The sequence below is a fragment of the Microcebus murinus genome, chromosome X (genome assembly GCF_040939455.1).
Source record: "Microcebus murinus isolate Inina chromosome X, M.murinus_Inina_mat1.0, whole genome shotgun sequence".
NCBI classification, from domain to species: domain Eukaryota; kingdom Metazoa; phylum Chordata; class Mammalia; order Primates; family Cheirogaleidae; genus Microcebus; species Microcebus murinus.
The window spans coordinates 30,378,365-30,396,910 of NC_134136.1; the positions used below are offsets into that span (position 1 = coordinate 30,378,365).

General features: G+C 42.3%; 1 protein-coding gene across 4 annotated transcripts; it reads right to left on the reverse strand.

Annotated features, from left to right (window-relative positions):
• Positions 1 to 13,058: 13,058 nt before the first annotated feature.
• Positions 13,059 to 17,859, reverse strand: ARMCX2 (armadillo repeat containing X-linked 2). 4 transcript variants are annotated; one of them, XM_012767435.3, is made up of 6 exons: positions 17,720 to 17,859; positions 17,381 to 17,464; positions 17,051 to 17,110; positions 16,436 to 16,499; positions 16,045 to 16,113; positions 13,059 to 15,689 (listed from the first exon to the last, which is right to left on the reverse strand). In XM_012767435.3, the coding sequence occupies exon 6, from the start codon at positions 15,558 to 15,560 to the stop codon at positions 13,482 to 13,484; it is 2,079 nt and encodes a 692-aa protein (XP_012622889.2). In that variant the 5' UTR covers positions 15,561 to 15,689; positions 16,045 to 16,113; positions 16,436 to 16,499; positions 17,051 to 17,110; positions 17,381 to 17,464; positions 17,720 to 17,859; the 3' UTR covers positions 13,059 to 13,481. The 4 variants fall into 4 exon arrangements, with proteins under 4 accessions (XP_012622889.2, XP_012622887.2, XP_075855317.1 ...); XM_012767433.3 differs by having other exon boundaries at positions 16,436 to 16,543; XM_075999202.1 differs by lacking the exon at positions 17,051 to 17,110.
• Between the last annotated feature and the right edge of the window lie 687 nt (positions 17,860 to 18,546).

Here is an 18,546-nt window from a genome sequence, read left to right on the forward strand (position 1 = left end):
TCATTTCCCTGGAAATGGATTCTAGACTGCTTCTAACTCCCTGTTACCTCAAACACTGTGATGAACGTCTTCATGCATGTCCCCTTATGGGCCTATGTGAGAAGTGTTCTGGAATATATATAAAAGAAATGGAGTTGTTGAGCCATGGGGCATATGTATTATTCATTTGATTAAGTACTGCCAGATTGCTTTTTGGAATAGCAGCTCCAGTCTAAACTTTAATCAGCTGTGTATGTTAGAATTCTTTTATCTCTGCACCCTCTCTAACAATTGGCATGTCCTGGCTTTCTAATTTTTGCCAGCTGAATAGATATAAATGGATTTATAATTACAATTAACTGATTAATAATGAGTTTGAACATCTCTTCATGTACCTTTAAACATTTTGGTTTTCCTGTACTCTGAGTACACTTTCCATATATTTAGTCAATTTAGGACAATGTGTTCCTGTCCTTTTCTTTTGGATTTGTAGGAGTACTTTGTGTGATGGTTCATGCCTGTAAGACGTGAGGAGGAGGAGGAGGAGGAGGAGGAGGAGGAGGAGGAGGAGGAGGAGGAGGAGGAGGAGGAGGAGGAGGAGGAGGAGGAGGAGGAGGAGGGGAGGAGGAGGAGGAGGAGGAGGAGGAGGAGGAGGAGGAGGAGGAGGAGGAGGAGGAGGAGGAGGAGGAGGAGGAGGAGGAGGGCACTTTGGGAGACTCAGCGGGAAGGATCACTTGAGGTCAAAAGTTCAAGACCAAAAAAAAGAAAAAAAAAAAAAAAGAAAAAAAAAAAAAGAAAAAAAAAGTTCAAGACCAGCCTGCGCAACATAGCAAGACCTCATCTCTATAAAAAAACACTGGCCGGGCGCGGTGGCTCACGCCTGTAATCCTAGCACTCTGGGAGGCCGAGGCGGGCGGATTGCTCAAGGTCAGGAGTTCAAAACCAGCCTGTGCGAGACCCCGTCTCTACCATAAAAATAGAAAGAAATTAATTGGCCAACTAATATATATATATATATATATATATATATATATATATATATATATATAAATCAGCCGGGCATGGTGGCTTGTGCCTGTAGTCCCAGCTACTTGGGAGGCTGAGGCAGCAGGATTGCTTGAGCCCAGGAGTTTGAGGTTGCTGTGAGCTAGGCTGACGCCACGGCACTCACTCTAGCCTAGGCAAGAAAGCGAGACTCTGTCTCAAAAAAAAAAAAAAAAAACTAAAACATTAGCTGGGCATGGTGGCACATGCCTATAGTCCTAGCCACTCTGGAGGCTGAGGTGGGAGGATCACTTGAGCCTAAGACTTTGAGGTTGCAGTGAGCTATGATTGCTTTCCTGCACTCCAGTCTGGGCAACAACGCAAGATCCTGTCTCTTAACCACTTCGGTATGGCGCTCACTGGCTGCAAAACCTTGCCCACAGCCGGCACTCATACTCAGCACGATAGTTTGTGCTGTGCATTGACGACGAATCCATTTTGCTCCTGTGTGATGAGGAAAGCTTTAAAGCACTGAAAGCTTGCTTTACTTTATAGGCAGAGTTACTTGTAATGTAAATAAGAATAGGTAACATATACATATATGTTTTCATTATGTTATTTTTAAATGTTCACAATTTTTTTTTTTTTTAAGACAGAGTCTCGCTTTGTTGCCCAGGCTAGAATGAGTGCTGTGGCGTCAGCCTAGCTCACAGCAACCTCAAACTCCTGGGCTCAAGCGATCCTTCTGTCTCAGCCTCCCGAGTAGCTGGGACTACAGGCATGCACCACCATGCCTGGCTAATTTTTTCTATATATATTAGTTGGCCAATTAATTTCTTTCTATTTATAGTAGAGACGAGGTCTCACTCTTGCTCAGGGTGGTTTCGAACTCCTGGCCTCAAGCAATCCGCCCGCCTCGGCCTCCCAGAGTGCTAGGATTACAGGTGTGAGCCACTGGGCCCGGCCCACAAATAAATTTTTCATTTATTTTGATAAATGAAAAATTAGAAAAGTCATATGGCTGTCAGCTAAAGTCGCTGTGCACATTCATCTGTGGCTATCGACTATTAGTAGACACTGGTACCGAAGTGGTTAAAGAAAAAAAAGATGCTGCAGCTATCTTTTATCTGTCATCTATTAACATTGTTTATGGTGTGCTTTATTGAATAGAAATTCTTATTTTTATGTAATCAAATCTATTAATCTTTCGTCTCGTATGGTATCTACTTCTGAGGTTTTGTTTAAGAAATTATGTAGTTCTAGATCACAAAGATATACTCCTATGTTATCTTCTATTAACTTCTGAAATTTAGGTTTCATACTTAGATCTTTTATCCTCTGGAGTTCAGATTTACACTTGGAGTTAGGGAGGGGCCCAGTTTTGTTTTTCTTCAAATAGTGAGCCAGTCTTTCCAATATGCTATATTAAATAATACATCCTTTCTACATTGATTTGAGGTGCCAATTTTATAATATACTGTTTCTGTATCTACTTAAGTATGTCTCTAAGCCTTTCCATTTATCTATTTATCTCTTCTACTGTGATATAGCTAGCACTTACCAAATGATCTTTGTACTTACATACTTTCCCAGTTTGTCTTGCAGTTAGATTGGGGCCATATGATTAAATCTGGACATGGTACTATAAACAAAAGTAATGTGAATGGCTTCTGGACCAAGGTAGTTAAAAACCAGCGTATCTACTTCTGAAAAGTTTCTGTTCATGTCCTTTGTTCACTTTTTGATAGGGTTGTTTGATTTTTTTCTTGCTGATTTTCCTCAGTTCTAAATAGATTCTAGTTATTAGCCCTTTACCAGATGTGTAACATGTGAATATTTTCTCCCATTCTGTAGTTTGTCTGTTTGCTCTCGTGATAGTTTCCTCGGCTGTGCAGAAGCTTTTTAATTTGGTCAGGTCTCATTCATTCTTGTTCTTGCTGTGATTGTCTTTGGGGTCTTCTTCATAAATTCTTTGTCTAGACCAATGTCTACAAGAGTTCTTCCAACATTTTCTTCTAGAATTCTTATAGTTTCACGCCTTAGGTTTAAGTCTGTTATCCACTGTGAGTTGATTTTTGTGAGAGGTGAAAGGCGTGGATCCTCTTTCAGTCTTCTACAAAAAGTAGGTAGATTAATGGCTGACAAACATAGGAAAAAATGCTCAACATCTCTAATCATCAGGGAAATGCAAGTCAAAAGCAGAATGAGATATCACTTATCCCCAGTAAGAATGGCCTTTATCAAAAAGTCCCCAAACAATAAATACTGGTGTGGATGTGGAGAGATAGGGACTCCTACACTGCTGGTGAGACTGCAAAGTAGTTCAACCTCTGTGGAAAGCAATATAGAGATACCTCAGAGAGATCTACCTACTTGAGATACCTCAAGTGGATCTACCATTTGATCCAGCAATCCCATTACTGGGCATCTACCCAAAAGAACAAAAGATATTCTATAAAAAAGCCGGGCGTGGTGGCTCACGCCTGTAATCCTAGCACTCTGGGAGGCTGAGGCGGGCAGATTGCTCGAGGTCAGGAGTTCGAAACCAGCCTGAGCAAGAGCGAGACCCCGTCTCTACTATAAATAGAAAGAAATTAATTGGCCAACTAATATATATAGAAAATTAGCCGGGCATGGTGGTGCATGCCTGTAGTCCCAGCTACTCGGGAGGCTGAGGCAGAAGGATTGCTTGAGCCCAGGAGTTTGAGGTTGCTGTGAGCTAGGCTGATGCCACGGCACTCACTCTAGCCTGGTCAACAAGCGAGACTCTGTCTCAAAAAAAAAAAAAAAAAAAAAAAAAAAAGATATTCTATAAAAAAGACATCTGCACTCAAATGGTTTATAGCAGCACAATTCACAATTGCAAAGATGTGGAAGCAACCCAAGTGCCCATCAATACATGAATGGATTAATAAAATGTGGTATATGTATACCATGGAGTTCTATTCAGCCACAAAAAACAATGGTGATTTAGCACCTCCTGTATTATCCTGGATAGAGCTAGAGACCTTTCTACTAAGTGAAGTATCCCAAGAATGGAAAAATAAGCACCACATGTACTCACAAGCAAATTGGTATTAATTGACCAACACTTAAGTGCACATATAGTAATAACATTCATCGAGCGTAGGGCAGATGGGAGGAGGTGGGGGGCTGGGTATATACACACCTAATGAGTGCGATGTGCACCGTCTGGGGGATGGACATGCTTGAAGCTCTGACTCGGATGGGGCAAGGGCAATATACGTAACCTAAACATTTGTACCCCCATAATATGTTGAAATAAAAAAGAAAAAAAAAGATCATATTATGTGCAAAAAGAAAAAAAAAAGCAGTGTAAATGGCCTTGTGTTGAGATGGAGGAGCCATAAGATGGAAGAAGCCTGGATTTCTGAATAACTGGATGGAAGACTGTGAGCTGCCTAATCCTTATTAAGTTTTACGTAAGCAAGAAATAAACCTTTGTTTATTTTACTGAGATTTTTTTTGTGGTTCATATGTTACTGCAGTGTAGCCTATTGTTACCCTGGTTTTATGGTATATGTTACTATCCAGTAGTGTAAGTCTCTACTCTTTATTATTCTTCCTGGTGGGACTGCAGACTAGTATGATCTCCATGGAAAGCAATATGCAGATAACCTCAAAGAACTAAAATTAGAGCTACCTTTTTTTTTTTTTTTTTGGACGAGGTTCTGGGGCCCCAAGAGCAGCGGGCCCTGGAAGTCGCCCTAGAGCTACCTTTTGATCCAGAAATCCCACTACTATGTGTCTATCCAAAGGAAAAAATACCATCTTATAATAAAGACATCTGCCTTTGAATGTTAATAGCAGCACAATTCACAATTGCAAAGATGCGGAAACAACCCAAGTGCCCATCAATACTTGAGTGGATTAATAAAATGTGGTATATGTATACCATGGAGTACTATTCAGCCACAAAATCAATGGTTAATTAAACACCTCTTGTATTATTCTGAATGGTACTGGAGCCCATTCTACTAAGTGAAGTGTCACAAAAATGGAAAAACAAGTACCACATGTACTCACCAGCAAATTGGCATTAACCGATCAACACTTAATGTGCACATATGCAAGTAGCATTCTTTGGGTGTCTGGCAGGAGGAAGAGGGAGGCGGGGATGGGTAAATTCTCATCTAATGGGTGTGGTATGCACTGTCTGGGGATGGGCACATTTGTAGCTATGCCTCAAATGGTGCAAAGGCAATATATATACCCTTAATGTTTGTACCCCCCAAATATTTTGAAATAAAAAATAAAGATACAAATATCCCTGGTTTAAAGTTTTTTCCTGTATTAATTGCATACTAAGTTATATCTTATGAATATGGATATTAACAAAATGATATATTTTAAAACATAGTCTATGAAATGATTTGACAATTGGCAGGCAACTTTTGGCAATAAAATATACCTGATACTTCTCTTAATAAAATAATTGACAGATAAAAAAATTGATGTAGCTCTTTTTTTTTTTTTAATTATTTTTTTTTATTTTGGCATATTATGGGGGTACAGATTTTAAGGTTTCAATAAATGCCCATTTCCCCCCCTCCCCCCAAAAGTCTGAGTCTCCATCATGACCATCCCCCAGATGGTGCACATCTCACTCACTATGTATGTATATACCCGCCCCCCTCCCCCCTCCCACCTGCCCAATACCCTATTACTGTAGCACCTATGTGTCCACTTAGGTGGATGTAGCTCTTTTTGATCTTGAGATTTCCATGTGGTGTTAGAATGTATCAATAAAGGTTTGATAGATTTTTTGTAAATGCTAAGGCAACTCTGCATTACCACTTTGATCATGATTTTTTTCTTTACACATTACTATATTCTACTTGGTGGTGGTATTTTGTTTAAATTTTCACATCTATGTTTATGAATGAGACTTGTTTGTAATTTTCATTTTCCTACTTATTTTGCCAGTTTTGATATAAGGTTTATACTAGTCTCAGAAAATGCATTGGAAAGCATTACTTCTTTCTATTCTGTGGAAGAGTTTGTGTAAGATTGGAATTAATCTATTCCATCTGGTTCTGTTTTGTTTTTATGGGCAGGAAACTTTTAAACTACTGATTTATTTTTTTCAGTGATTATAAGATGATTTGGGTTTTCTGTTTCTTTTTGAGCCAGTTTTGGTAAATTTTGTTTTACAAGAAACTCATCCATTTCATCCACATTTTCAAATTCACTGTCAATAAAGTTAATCATAATATTCTTTTATCTGTTAAAATCACTACTTATTCATTATTATGTTCTCTTGTTTATTGTTAACATTGTTTATTTTCACCTTTTTCTTGACTAAGTCTCATCGAAGGTTTTCCCTTTTTTATTATACCTTTTGAGGAATAATTTTTGGCTCTTTTGATTCTATCAAATATATTTTGTTTTCTATTTTATTTATTTCTGCTCTTGTCTTTTTCATTCTACCATTTTTAGTTTTATTCTTTTGGCCTTTTTCTAACTTTTAATTTGGATGCTTAGCTGATCAATACTTAGCCTTTTTCTTCTAGTCTAACATAAGATTAAAAAATAGCTTTATGAGATATAATTCACATACCAAGCAATTCAATTATTTAAAGTGTACAATTTAATATTTTGTAGTATGCTCACAGAGTTGTGCAACCACCACCACAATCAATTTTAGAACATTTTCATTGCCCCAAACAGAAACCCTTCACCCATTAGCTGTCATACTCCATCTTGCCTCTGCCATCCCTCCAGCCCTCATCAACCATCATTCTACCTTCTGTCTTTATAGATTTGCCTATTCTAGACATTTTCTTTTAAAAAGGAAATCAGTATATCAATGGGATACCTGCATCCATTTTGATTGCAGCACTATTCACAATAGCCAAGATAGGGAATCAACCTAAGTGCCCGTAAACAGATGAATTGACAAAGAAAATAGGTATATATACACAATGGAATACTATTTGGCCATAAAAAGGTATGAAATCCTGTCATTTGAAACAGCATGGAAGGAACTGGAGGTCATTATGTTAAGTGAAATAAACCAGGCACAGAAAGACAATTGTATGTTCTCACTCATATGCGGGAGCTTAGAAAGTGGATCTCATGGAGGTAGAGTAGAATGATAGTTATTAGAGGCTAAGAAGGGGTGGGAGGGTATGAAGAGAGGTTGGTTAATGGGTACAAACATACAGTAGATATAAGGAAGACACTCTAGTGTTCAATTGCACAATAGGGTGACTATAGTTAACAACAACATACTGCATAATTCAAAATAGCTAGAAGAGAAGATTTGAAATATTCTCAACACAAAGAAATGATAAATATTCAAAGTAATGGCTATCCTAAATACACTGATTTGATCATTACACATTGTAGGGATGTATCAAAATATCACAGATACCCCATAAATATGTACAATTATTGTGTATCAATAAAAAGGAATTATACATTATGTGACTTTTTGGGATTTCTTTTTTCAGCCAGTATAATGCCTTTGAGATCCATCCAAGTTGTTGTGTGTATGAATAGTTCATTCCTTTTTATTGCTGAATAGTATTCTATGATATGAATGTAACACAAAGTGTTTAACCATTCACCTATTCTTTATCTTTAATAATACTCTTTTTTTAAGACAGAGTCTCACTCTTGCTCAGGCTGGTCTCTAACTCCTGAGCTCAAGCTATCCTTGCACCTTGGCCTCCCAGAGTGCTAGGATTACAGGTGTGAGCTACCACACTCGGTCAACACTCTGTCTTAAAATCTACTTTGTCTCCTATTTATTTGGCTATGTCAGCTTCTTTTTGGTTAGTGCTTGCATGGTATAACTTTTTCAATCCTCCTGCTTTCTAAGTTTCTGCATGCTTATTCTTTAGCATGTAGCTAGATTTAAAAACTCTGATATCTTTTAACTAATAAGTTTAACTATTTTCACTTATTGTGATTATGAATACATTTGAAGTGCGTGCTTTTTATTTGTCTTGCTTTTTGGAGGCTTCTCTCGTCTCATTTTTCACCTTTTGTATTAAAAATATTTTTTCTTAATGCATTGTTTTCTTTACTGCTTTAGATATTATTCACTGTATTTTTATTATTTTTAGTGGTCATTCTTGATATTTTACCATTCATATTTAACTTAAGTCTAGAACTAATCAGTATATTATCAATATATTAACAATAGGTATTTGGACTGATGTAAACTCATGTTCTTAGGCATGCTCAAAATCTATAATTCTCTTCTTCATTCTAATATTGCAATATCACCCTCAGACCTAAGGTATTTTCATATTTCAAAATATGAACCCCAGTGGGGACATATGAGACAAATTGCTGCTTTCTTTATAAGCAGGGCACAATGGTAACTATTTTCAAAAAGCCTAAAGAGACTCAGGATTTCTCAGATCACTTACTTTGGTTACCAGTGTTCCCACTTTCACTAAAGAAACATGATAAGGTGGTAAATTCACCAGATATTACAATTAAGTAACAGACAAGACCAATTTCTAAACTCATTCTTCAAGAGGTTTCTGTCTGACAGCTTTAAGTGGAAAAGGATGCTTGGAGTAGGATTCCTTAATTGCTCTATTTTATCTTTTACATTAAATTCCATATTCAAGCCTACTCATTGTTTTCACTGGATGTTTTTCAGTGTCCTTACAAGCAAATGTCTGATCTCACTCAGTTTCTCTTCCCCATGAAATTGTTCTTTCGGAGCAACTACCTTGTTGTCTAGAACTTATTGTCAGAGAGAAAGTCCTCTCAGTTAATTGTAGGTGGTTAGTTTTCCACCTCAGAGTGTGGAAGGAAGTGCCATTTTGCACTTTGGCCACCTCAACTCAAATATCCCATGTTTTCTGGAGACTCTATTGCTTACCACCCCATTTCTGGTCTTACTCTTAGTATGTAGCCTTTTGCTCAAGCACAAAGAGGGAATTTAAGGAAAGATATGTGATAATATCCTACAAGTAATGGAAAAGTTGAATAACCTGGCCTGGTAAAAGGTGGAAACAAATACAGCTCCAGAGACCCCAAGAGCAGGAGTTTGTATTACTTTATCCTTGTGCTCTGCTACTAACGTGACAGCCCTGTATTCTCAGTCTGCATTTATCAGATCATACTCTTTTTAAAAAAAAAAGAGACAGAACGTGACTGCTTCCTGATCCAATTGTTTACCCAGACGAATAAATTAAAGCAAGGAAAGCAGGATTATTCAGTGTAAACATAGTTGTGAGAACTGTACCACTTCACTCATGCCCTGGACACACAATATATAAGATAAAAACTATAGTACAGAATGTCTAAAGAATTTTTCAACAGTCACATTTCAGGAATAATAGAACACTACATAGCTGATACTCGATTCCTGGTGCCTATTGTTATTATTTTACTAAGTTACATCTTTCAAAGAAGTGTTCTTTTAAGTCTCAGCCACACCTGGACTATGGTGTTGTTCTTTCACACATGATGTGATGCAAAACAAAACAAAACAAAACCCTAGACTTTAGGAAAAGAAATATTTGCCTATTGTGTGATTCTGAGCTCACTCATTAGGTCAGACTACACACCTCTGTATGGGGATAGGTTTCACCTGAAAGAGATGGAAATTTCCACTGCTAATCAGAGCAAAGGAAGTTGGTTGGGTTATCTGAATAGCTGGGATCAAGCCAAGAGATGCTGAGCTCTATATATGAGCTCAAATGCTACCTTTATCTCACCCAGAAAAAGATATTACTCTTCCAGGACTGACATCTTTTCAGGTTCTTCTTAGTAGGGTCCAAAAATTCCTGGGTCTAGCTTCATCCAGGGTCATCTTGTTGCCACAGCAAGGGTATTCTTTGTTGAATGGCCATAGGCACAATGTCATATGGGTCTCAGTTGATCTTAAACTAAGATCGACCTTAGGCCCTAGGGTTCTCCCCTAGAAGCAGAAAAATAAAAAAAAGGCCATCATCTTCATTATTATCACCACTGATCTCTTCAGAAAAATCTTCAAGTATTATAAGTCATTCAACTTATGGGCATGGATGCAAGTTTTCCAAGATTTTAATTTTACTTGAAAGCTCACATTTTATTGTTGGTGACAAATAGTGTCAGTTGTTTCCCTTGAAGGCTCACTTCATTCTTTTTCAAGAAAATGTCTGCTAGATACCCAAGTCTGAAACACCACAGTTTGCTGGTTATTCTTCAAGTAAAATGATGTTCCATAAGAAAAGCAGCTAATTCAGTGCACAACTCAAATGATTATGCGGATATTTTACTTAGAGACAATTATTGTCCTAAGCTATGCAGTAGAAAAGTTTTGTGCTTACTTCCTATTTCATCGCACAGAATATTAAAAAACATTGAGATTTAATAAAACTTATACTTTTATTATAAATAAGGATTTTATTAAAGACATTTAAAAATGAAACTGGATTTAAAAAATTATCTGTAGCTATAAAGAATGCAATCACTACTAGCATAGTTTTGGGCCATTGCCTTTATCCATGCTAAAGCACCAGCAGTTTTACTCACCTCTGCTTTTGTACCGTCACTGCAAATGCCAACCCCGTGAAAGCAGTAAATAACATGTTAGTATTGTTCTGAAAATAGTTTTGACCTTATATTTTCAGGCACCTGCAGTAGTCCATGGACTACACATCGGGAACCACTGATGTACAATATGATTCCAATTCTATGTCAAAAATACAGAGTTGTACATGATTAACATCTGAAAGAATTTTCACCTAGATTCAATTGTGTTAACCTTTTTGACTGATGCCACAAGCCTTTAAATATGGTGAATGTTTTTATAATTTATTTTTAATAGACAAATAACATTTATATATATTTATGGGATACAAGATGATGTTTTGATATATGTATACATTGTTAATTAACATATGTATTATCTCATCTAGTTACCACATTTTTGTAGTTAGAACACTTCAACTCTCTTAACAATTTTCAAGTACATAATATACTGTTATTAACTATATTCAACATGCTGTACAATAGATCCTTACTTTTTTTTTTTTTTTTTAGACAGAGTCTCACTCTGTTGCCTGAGCGAGAGTGCCAAGGCATCAGCCTAGCTCACAGCAACCTCAAACTCCTGGGCTCAAGCCATCCTCCTGCCTCAGCCTCCCGAGTAGCTGGGACTACAGGCACACGCCACTGGACCCAGCTAATTTTTTCTAGTTTTAGTTGTTTGGCTAATTTTTCTATTTATAGTAGAGACAGGGTCTCACTCTTGCTCAGGCTGGTCTCGAACTCCTGAGCTCAAGCAATCCTCCCACCTCGGCCTCCCAAAGTGCTAGGGTTACCGGCGTGAGCCACTGCACCCGGCTGATCTCTTACTTTTAACAGTTGTGTAGCATTTTACTTCATGGACATACTATCTATTGTTTAGCCAATTCTATAGTGTTAGATATTTAAGTTGCCTCTAGCTTTTCTCTCTCAGAAACAGTGTTGAAATTAACAGCGTAGTATATTCCTCAGTGTATACTTATTTGATTATTTTCTTAGGAAAAAAACCTCCAAGTGGAATACTTGGCTGAGGGATAGGGAGATATTTCAAGCTTCTTATGAATATTACCAAATTGCTCTCCAGATAAATTGTATCAATATCTAAGGCCTATCTTTCCCTTTTCTATATGCTATCTTTCTTTCTCTATATGCTATCTATCTTTCCCTTTTCTATTCTCCTCCCAGGAGTCCCTATTTCTATCCCTGCCACAGCCTACCATACACTTACACAAAAATGACTTTGTGAGGGGTTTCAGGAAAGCAGGCTGGGTTTGGAAAAATCTCTGGGACTCCTCCCATTTTCATATTTCATTGCATTGGTGTGCCAGAGAGGGAAGGAAGGCTTTTTTGTTTGTTTGTTTTTGTTTTTTTGAGACAGAGTCTCACTCTGTTGCCTGGGCTAGAGCGCCTTGGCATCAGCCTAGCTCACAGCAACCTCAGACTCCTGGGCTCAAGCGATCCTGCTGCCTCAGCCTCCCGAGTAGCTGGGACTACAGGCATGCGCCACCATGCCTGGCTAATTTTTTCTATATATTATAGTTGGCTAATTAATTTCTTTCTATTTATAGTAGAGACGGGGTCTCGCTCTTGCTCAGGCTGGTTTCGAATTCCTGACCTTGAGCGATCCTCCCGCCTCGGCCTCCCAGAGTGCTAGGATTACAGGCGTGAGCCACCGCGCCCGGCCTGTACACCTGCTCTTAAGTGAACTGGATGGGGACTCCCATAAGGGCCCCACTACTGCCCCATTCTAAAAGACCTTTAACCCCAGGAACCAACCACCGGTCTGTGCTAAGAATCATTCATTCTGCCACATTGCTTTTTCTCATTCTAAGTGGTGACTCACTTTGCCATTGCGCTGTCCCCACAGTTGCCCCCCAAAGAGGGCCTTTCCCTGTCAGGACCTATATTGGGTCACACAGTCCTTCCTCTTTATTGCCCCACAACCAAGTGTCAAACAGCAGATCTTGGTCCTTTTGGGTTTTTTCTCTTTTTTTTGTAAGAGTCTGTTATTACTATCATACCGCAACAGTTCCTTTAGTTGCCACCCCGTTTTGCCCCACATCATCTCATGCTTGGTTTATTCTAACTTTCTAACAAGTGTCCTCGTTTCCAGTCTCCACCCCTAACCCCACCCCAACTCCAATCCATCTTGCACATTACCACCAGATTATTTTTCCATTTGTCAAAAATGTCCAGTGACTCCCAAAATATGACAGGATAATGTCTCATTATCTCAGCTTGGGGTTCAGGATCTTCCTCAAACTTTTCTCACCCTGGATTTTCACCTTTATCTCTCATCACTCCTCTTCCCGTGGCTTCTATTCCAGCCACACTGGCTTCTTTCCTATCACAGGAGCAGATTTCCCACCTCCATGCCTTTCATCAAACCATTTTCCCCTTCTGGAATGCCCTTCTATGCTGTCTTTCAGGGCCCAGCTTAAGTGTGCCCTTAAGTGTGAAGCTTTCTCAGCAACCTCTGCTTCATTTAACTAGATAGCATATATTTGACAATGAACATATGCCAGGGTACTGTTAGCAATCCTTCTGTGTTTGTGTACCTTATCTCTCCAGCTAGGTTTTAAATTCAAGCATGAGAACAATTTTTTTTGTCAGTTGAAACATACAACTTTATTGATGATACACAAATGAGATCTTTGGTGGATAAATTCAAGTGGAAACAAATAATAGAAGAGTAGGCCATTCATGATGGACAGGTTCACTGTCAAGTCACAGAGGAATCAGTAAAAATATTTCCATCCAAGCAGCACGATTAAAGTCACAAATGTGTTTTCAGTACAAGAGGACTATTTATTTGGTATTCATAAAATGGTTCAGCTTAAAGCAGGTGACTGTCACAGATAACATCACTCTGGATGATACATTATTCAAAACTGGCAGCTCAAAGGATCCCTTTACTATATGAACAAGTGGAAAAGCAGTAACTTTCAATTTTCAATGCTTCCAGACTGCAAAAACCAAGAAATTTCTTCAAGTCTTTTTGAGAACACATAGCCAAATCAGAATTTGTTCACTAGTTTTATAACTTTCACTTTCACCAAGAGGTCATGGTGATTTGCTAAGGCTCGAATTTTCTTAACGCACACTCCAGATGCAGTGCATAAGTAAAACAGGGAACCTTTATTAAATTCTCTGTAGTTGTAGACTTCTGCTCTGAGATTGTCATAGATGATCTCAAACAAAGTGAGAGCATTAATAAGAATTTCTGATTCCACATAAGAATTATAGAGGGAACTAAACGATGCTGGCACTTGGGTACTGAGAAGTTTTTTGAGCATATCTGGATTTTCAGCAAAATTCGAAAGTATTTTCAAAATCTCAACCTTGATTTTTCCACCTCCCTGAGATAGCAAACGGAAAAAGTTTGCAATGGAATTGACAAGCAGATGCTGGTAGTCATTAGTAATAGTCATGTTTGTTAAAAATTTTAGTCCAACTACCTGTACTGCTGAGTTCAGGTTAGAGGCCATGATATCATCCATCACTTTATTCATGTATACCTGAAGCCGGCCCTGATTTTCATAATTCTCACTCAGGTTATTCATGGCCATTAAGGCTTTTTCCTTAATGTGAGGATCAGTTTTGTTGATCATGTTTGCAATAATTGGGAGGCCTCCCAATTTGCGAATTGTCTCCTGGTTGCATGAATAATTGGCATTGTTGCTCAGGGTGAGCAAAGCTACCTGTTGGATGAAAGGATCATCCGATTTCTGAAGCAAGGCAAGGACTTTCCTGAGATCTCGGACACCTAGAATCTCATCAATTTCATAGGGAAATGGGCGCCTCTGCATGGAAACAGGTCTTTTCCCCCTGCCTCTGCGCTGGGTCTCAGGCTCAGAGTCTGAATCCGACTCTGTGTCAGTCCATCCAGACTCCCCTTCCTCAGAGTCAGGGACCTCCACCAGGAAAGCTTGTCCCCCATTAGCAGAGGCTGCAGCAGCTGCTGCAGCCCCATCTCCAGGGCGGAAGCCCATTCCCAATTCATCTACTTCAACCTTGTTTTTCTTGCCTTTGCCCTTGCCCCCATTCCGGGACCTGGATCCACCTTTGGCTCCACCTTTGGGTACAGCTCCAGTTGCTGACCCGGCCTTAGGTATAGCCCCAGTGTGAGCCCCAGGGGTTGCTTTCTTGGCAGTAGCTGTTCCAGGAACTGCCGCTGTTCTAAGGGACCCTGAAGTCCCAGGAACCTCTGCAGCCCCAGTAGGTGCTGCTGCCCCAGTAGGCATTGTGGGCACAGGAGCTTCAGCTGCTTCGGGAGGCACTGCCACTCCTGGAGCCTTTGCCACCTCGGTAGGCGCTGCCACCTTTGTAGGCGCTGCCACCTTTGTAGGCGCTGCCACCTTTGTAGGTGCTGCCACCTTTGTAGGCGCTGCCACCTTGGGGGCCTCGGCTGCTTCAATGGGTGCTGCTACCTCAGTAGGGGCTACTGTCCCAACAGGTACCACTGTCCCAGGAGGCGCTACTGCCTTGGGAGGCGCCACTGCCCCTGGAGGTGCCACTGCCTTGGGAGGCGCCACTGCCCTGGGAGGCGCCACTGCCTTGGGAGGTGCCACTGCCCCGGGAGTCTCTGCTGTGCTGGGGGCTTCTGCCACTTTGGGAGTCCCTGTCATTGCAGGGGTCCCTGAAGCTGTGGGAGCCTCTGCCACCCTGGGAGGTGGTGCTATTGCAGAAGTCACTGCAGCCCCAACCACTGACTCGGTCTTAGGCCCAATCCCGGCCCCATCTGCCTCTGGGGCCTGACTTCCTGCCCCACTCTGAACCTCAGCGCTGGATGCAGCTGGGGCCACTGCCTCAGTTCCAGCTGCCTCCGGAAGAGAGGCTTCATCCTGGGCTCTGTCCTCTGCCCCAGCGCCGACTGGGGTTGGGGGACTGAATCCTGGCCCAAGGTCAATTGTGAATCCGGCCCTTAGCCCAGCTCTAGCCCTGGCTCCAGTCCCAGCCACACCCCGGTTCTTGGGCTTGACCATTCTCTTTTTCATGTGGTCTCTTCCCCTAGTGTATTTGTAGACGCAGTACCAGGCACCAGCTCCGATCACTATCCCCGCCGCTACGCAGCCAGCATCCCGAACACGGCTCATGGCACAGCTGCGGTGATTTTTTGATCCAGGATGCAGAACTGGCTTGCCCAAGTGGATGTGTGTACGTCTGGACAAAGCTCTTCAGCTCAGGCTTGCAAATTCTGCGAGAGGCTGCAAGCTGAGCAGGACCTAGGGGTAAAGGATAAAATTGAGGCTTAAGGGCTCTGGCTCACTTCGTGTCTAACCAGGCTTATTTAGAGGAGAGTTTGGAACCACAATGCTCGTTGGGAGGGCTAGCACCCAGACACAGGTGCAGAGTTTGCTGATTCAGAGACCTAGTCGGTCAGTTTTCTGTGTCTTCAACTCTAGCCCGCCTTGCCAATGCCAAAGCCTATAACTTCCCAGCACCTAAGTGGGAGAATGAGAGGCAGTAGGGACGTGGGGTAAGCGGGTGGAGAGCGAGAAAAACAGTAGAGACGTCAGATTCTGCTCTGATGCCCCAGCTCCCCACTCTGAGGTCCCCACATCGTATTCATGCACATACCAATCTGCCGGGATCAAGACTCGTTTGCTCTTTTCCTGTGGTTGTATAGGGCCCCAAAGGCAGACAAACCTGCGGATAGATCATGGAAAGGGCGTTATTGAACCTTTGGTGGATGGATTCCCGTTCCCTTCCTGATTTGAACCGCTGTGCCTCAAAAGTTTCTTCCTCTCAGGGCTCCTCTTTTCCTCCTAGCCTTTCCTCCTCCTCCTATTAACCAAGAAAGTGGATGCCACGCCCCTTTCTTTGCACCAAAAAGCAAGGGCCCAGGGGCAAGGGTGTCTTTTAAAGAGGGAGAAGATGCAGGAGGAGAAGCCTCTGGCCCCAGCCTCTGCTCTGGCTTCAGCCACACCCACACCAGTGGTTCCCAGACAATCCCCACCCCCAAACTGACCTCTAAGGATTCGGAGCTGTTTCTCCTTCCTTCGGTTCAGTTAGAGCTTCATCCTAAGGACAGACTGAAGGGCAGAAATATAGACTGCAGACGCTGGAGACAGAGAGCCTGGTGGATGGATCAGCACCCAAGACAAGAGTCCCAGTAATTGCCTTTTAGTATTTCACAGACCAGAACGTCAAACTAGTCTACCTCTCAATTCCCTCAACTCTGCTCACCCCTCCCACCCCAATCCCCCCTTCCTGCGCAGGCTCCCCACTCAACCCCTCCTTCTGCTTTGCCCCGCCCCCGTCCGCCATTTCTCCGGGACACACCGCCACACCCCTTCTCCTGCACCGAAGTGGAGGGGGGCGGGGCGAGGGTGCAGAGAAAGCTGGATGGGAAGCAGCATGGGAGATTCCTGCCAAACAATTCTAGTGCCCCCTCAGGATCGCCAGTCCTTCGCTCCCCAGCCCCCAGGCCTAGCATTAACCCGCAGAAGTCTGAAGAACAGGGGCCCAAAGTCTGCCTTTTCAGTTTCAGGGTCGTGATTTTCCACGATTTCTCCGCTCCCGGCTCCGCCTTCAACCCCCCACCCAAATCCCCTGATAACCGCCATTTCTCTCGCCTGCATACCCGAACTCCTTTTCCAGGACTGAAAAGACGCGAGTGAACTGTTGTGTGGGCCGGAGGTGTCTGGAAAGCAGTCTGGGAGTTAGCACGGCGGTTTAATACCAGATTCTCTCGGGGTCCCCCCTCCTGTGAAGCCCAGACAGCACCAAACCCGCCATCTCTCCAACAGAGGCTGACACATCTATTTCCCAGCTCCCTCAAAGCACAGCGGGTGGGTCGGGGGAGGGGAGGGGGCGGAGGCGATGGTAGGGGAAGATGTCCGCAAAGTGAGGGTGGGATTGATGATCCAGATTGTTTCCAAATTGCATGCCCCTCAGATCACCCTTTCCCAACCTCCCCGCTGGCCTTATATGCGCTGCCACGTTTATTTCTCTTCCCTCCTCCTCTCCAAACAGGATGAGATGTGGGGTGCGGGGCCTGAATGTCAAAAACAAAACCAGAAAACACTGGCTGTGAGAAGAAGTAAGCGGATTCTTCTCAAAGTCTATCAGTGTTTTCGTTCCCCCCGCCCCCCTCTCCCCGCCGCCCACCAAAATGAGCTGCGTCCGAGCGCCCGGAGTCTGCAAAGCCGGCCAGCAGTCGGCGAGGCGGAGACACCCGCGGCCTCGGACGCCCGCATCCCTGGGCTACCCCTATTCAGGGGTCCCAGGCCGTATCCACCCTCACACCCACCTGCCCGAATCTGGGGGAATTTTCTCCTCCTCCTCCTCCTCGCCTAGGTTAAATGCGCGGCAGTGCGCGGCGCGATAGAGTTGGTACCCAGAGGAGGACGGAGAACGGCGGTCAGGGCTTTAAGTATCTTTGCCCACGTCAGCTCCTGGTCACGTGAGGGCTGCATCGCCAGTAATCTTGGGTCCCCAATTTCCACTCCCACCGAGAGTATGAGCCCCCTCCTTTATCCCCACTCCCATCTCACCCTACCACATCAGGTCCTGTCACTCATTTTTTGTCTTTGTAGTCCTGGAGGGCAAAAGTAGCCCCATCTCCCTGCTGTTAGAATTTGCTTTTCTCTGGTTACGGACGAGGAGCTGCATCTTCTCGGAGGGCTATTGACAATTTTTACTTTTGTGTTGGGGAATTGTCTCATCCTTTACTCGCCTATTGTACACTATTCCCTCTCTCCACCTGCAGTCCCCCAGCCCCAAGTCCCCTCTGCCCATATTCCTTGCACTGGGTCCCTCTCCCTGCTCCAGTGTAGTAAGGGGCAGAGTGTCAGAAAGGAGACAAGGAGTGGGAGGGGGCCTGTACGTCTGGAATACTCCTCTGTTTTGTTTTTTTAAAACGATCACCACTCTTTATTTTTATAGTTAGAAAATCCAATAAAACAAGAATTCAGTATGGGAAACAGCAACAAAAAAGGGTGGGCAAGTTTTGTCAAAAAAAAAAAAAGACATCTCACTTTCATTGGGAAGCACCATTAATTTTGGTTAATTTTTACCACATAGAACATGGATTTTATTGGTCACATAGGAAATAGTTTTCAGAACATGCTAAGGTAT

Coding starts and splice junctions, on each gene's coding strand:
- ARMCX2 (XM_075999202.1), bottom strand. CDS start 15,560: ATGAGCCGTGTTCGGGATGCTGGCTGCGTAGCGGCGGGGATAGTGATC.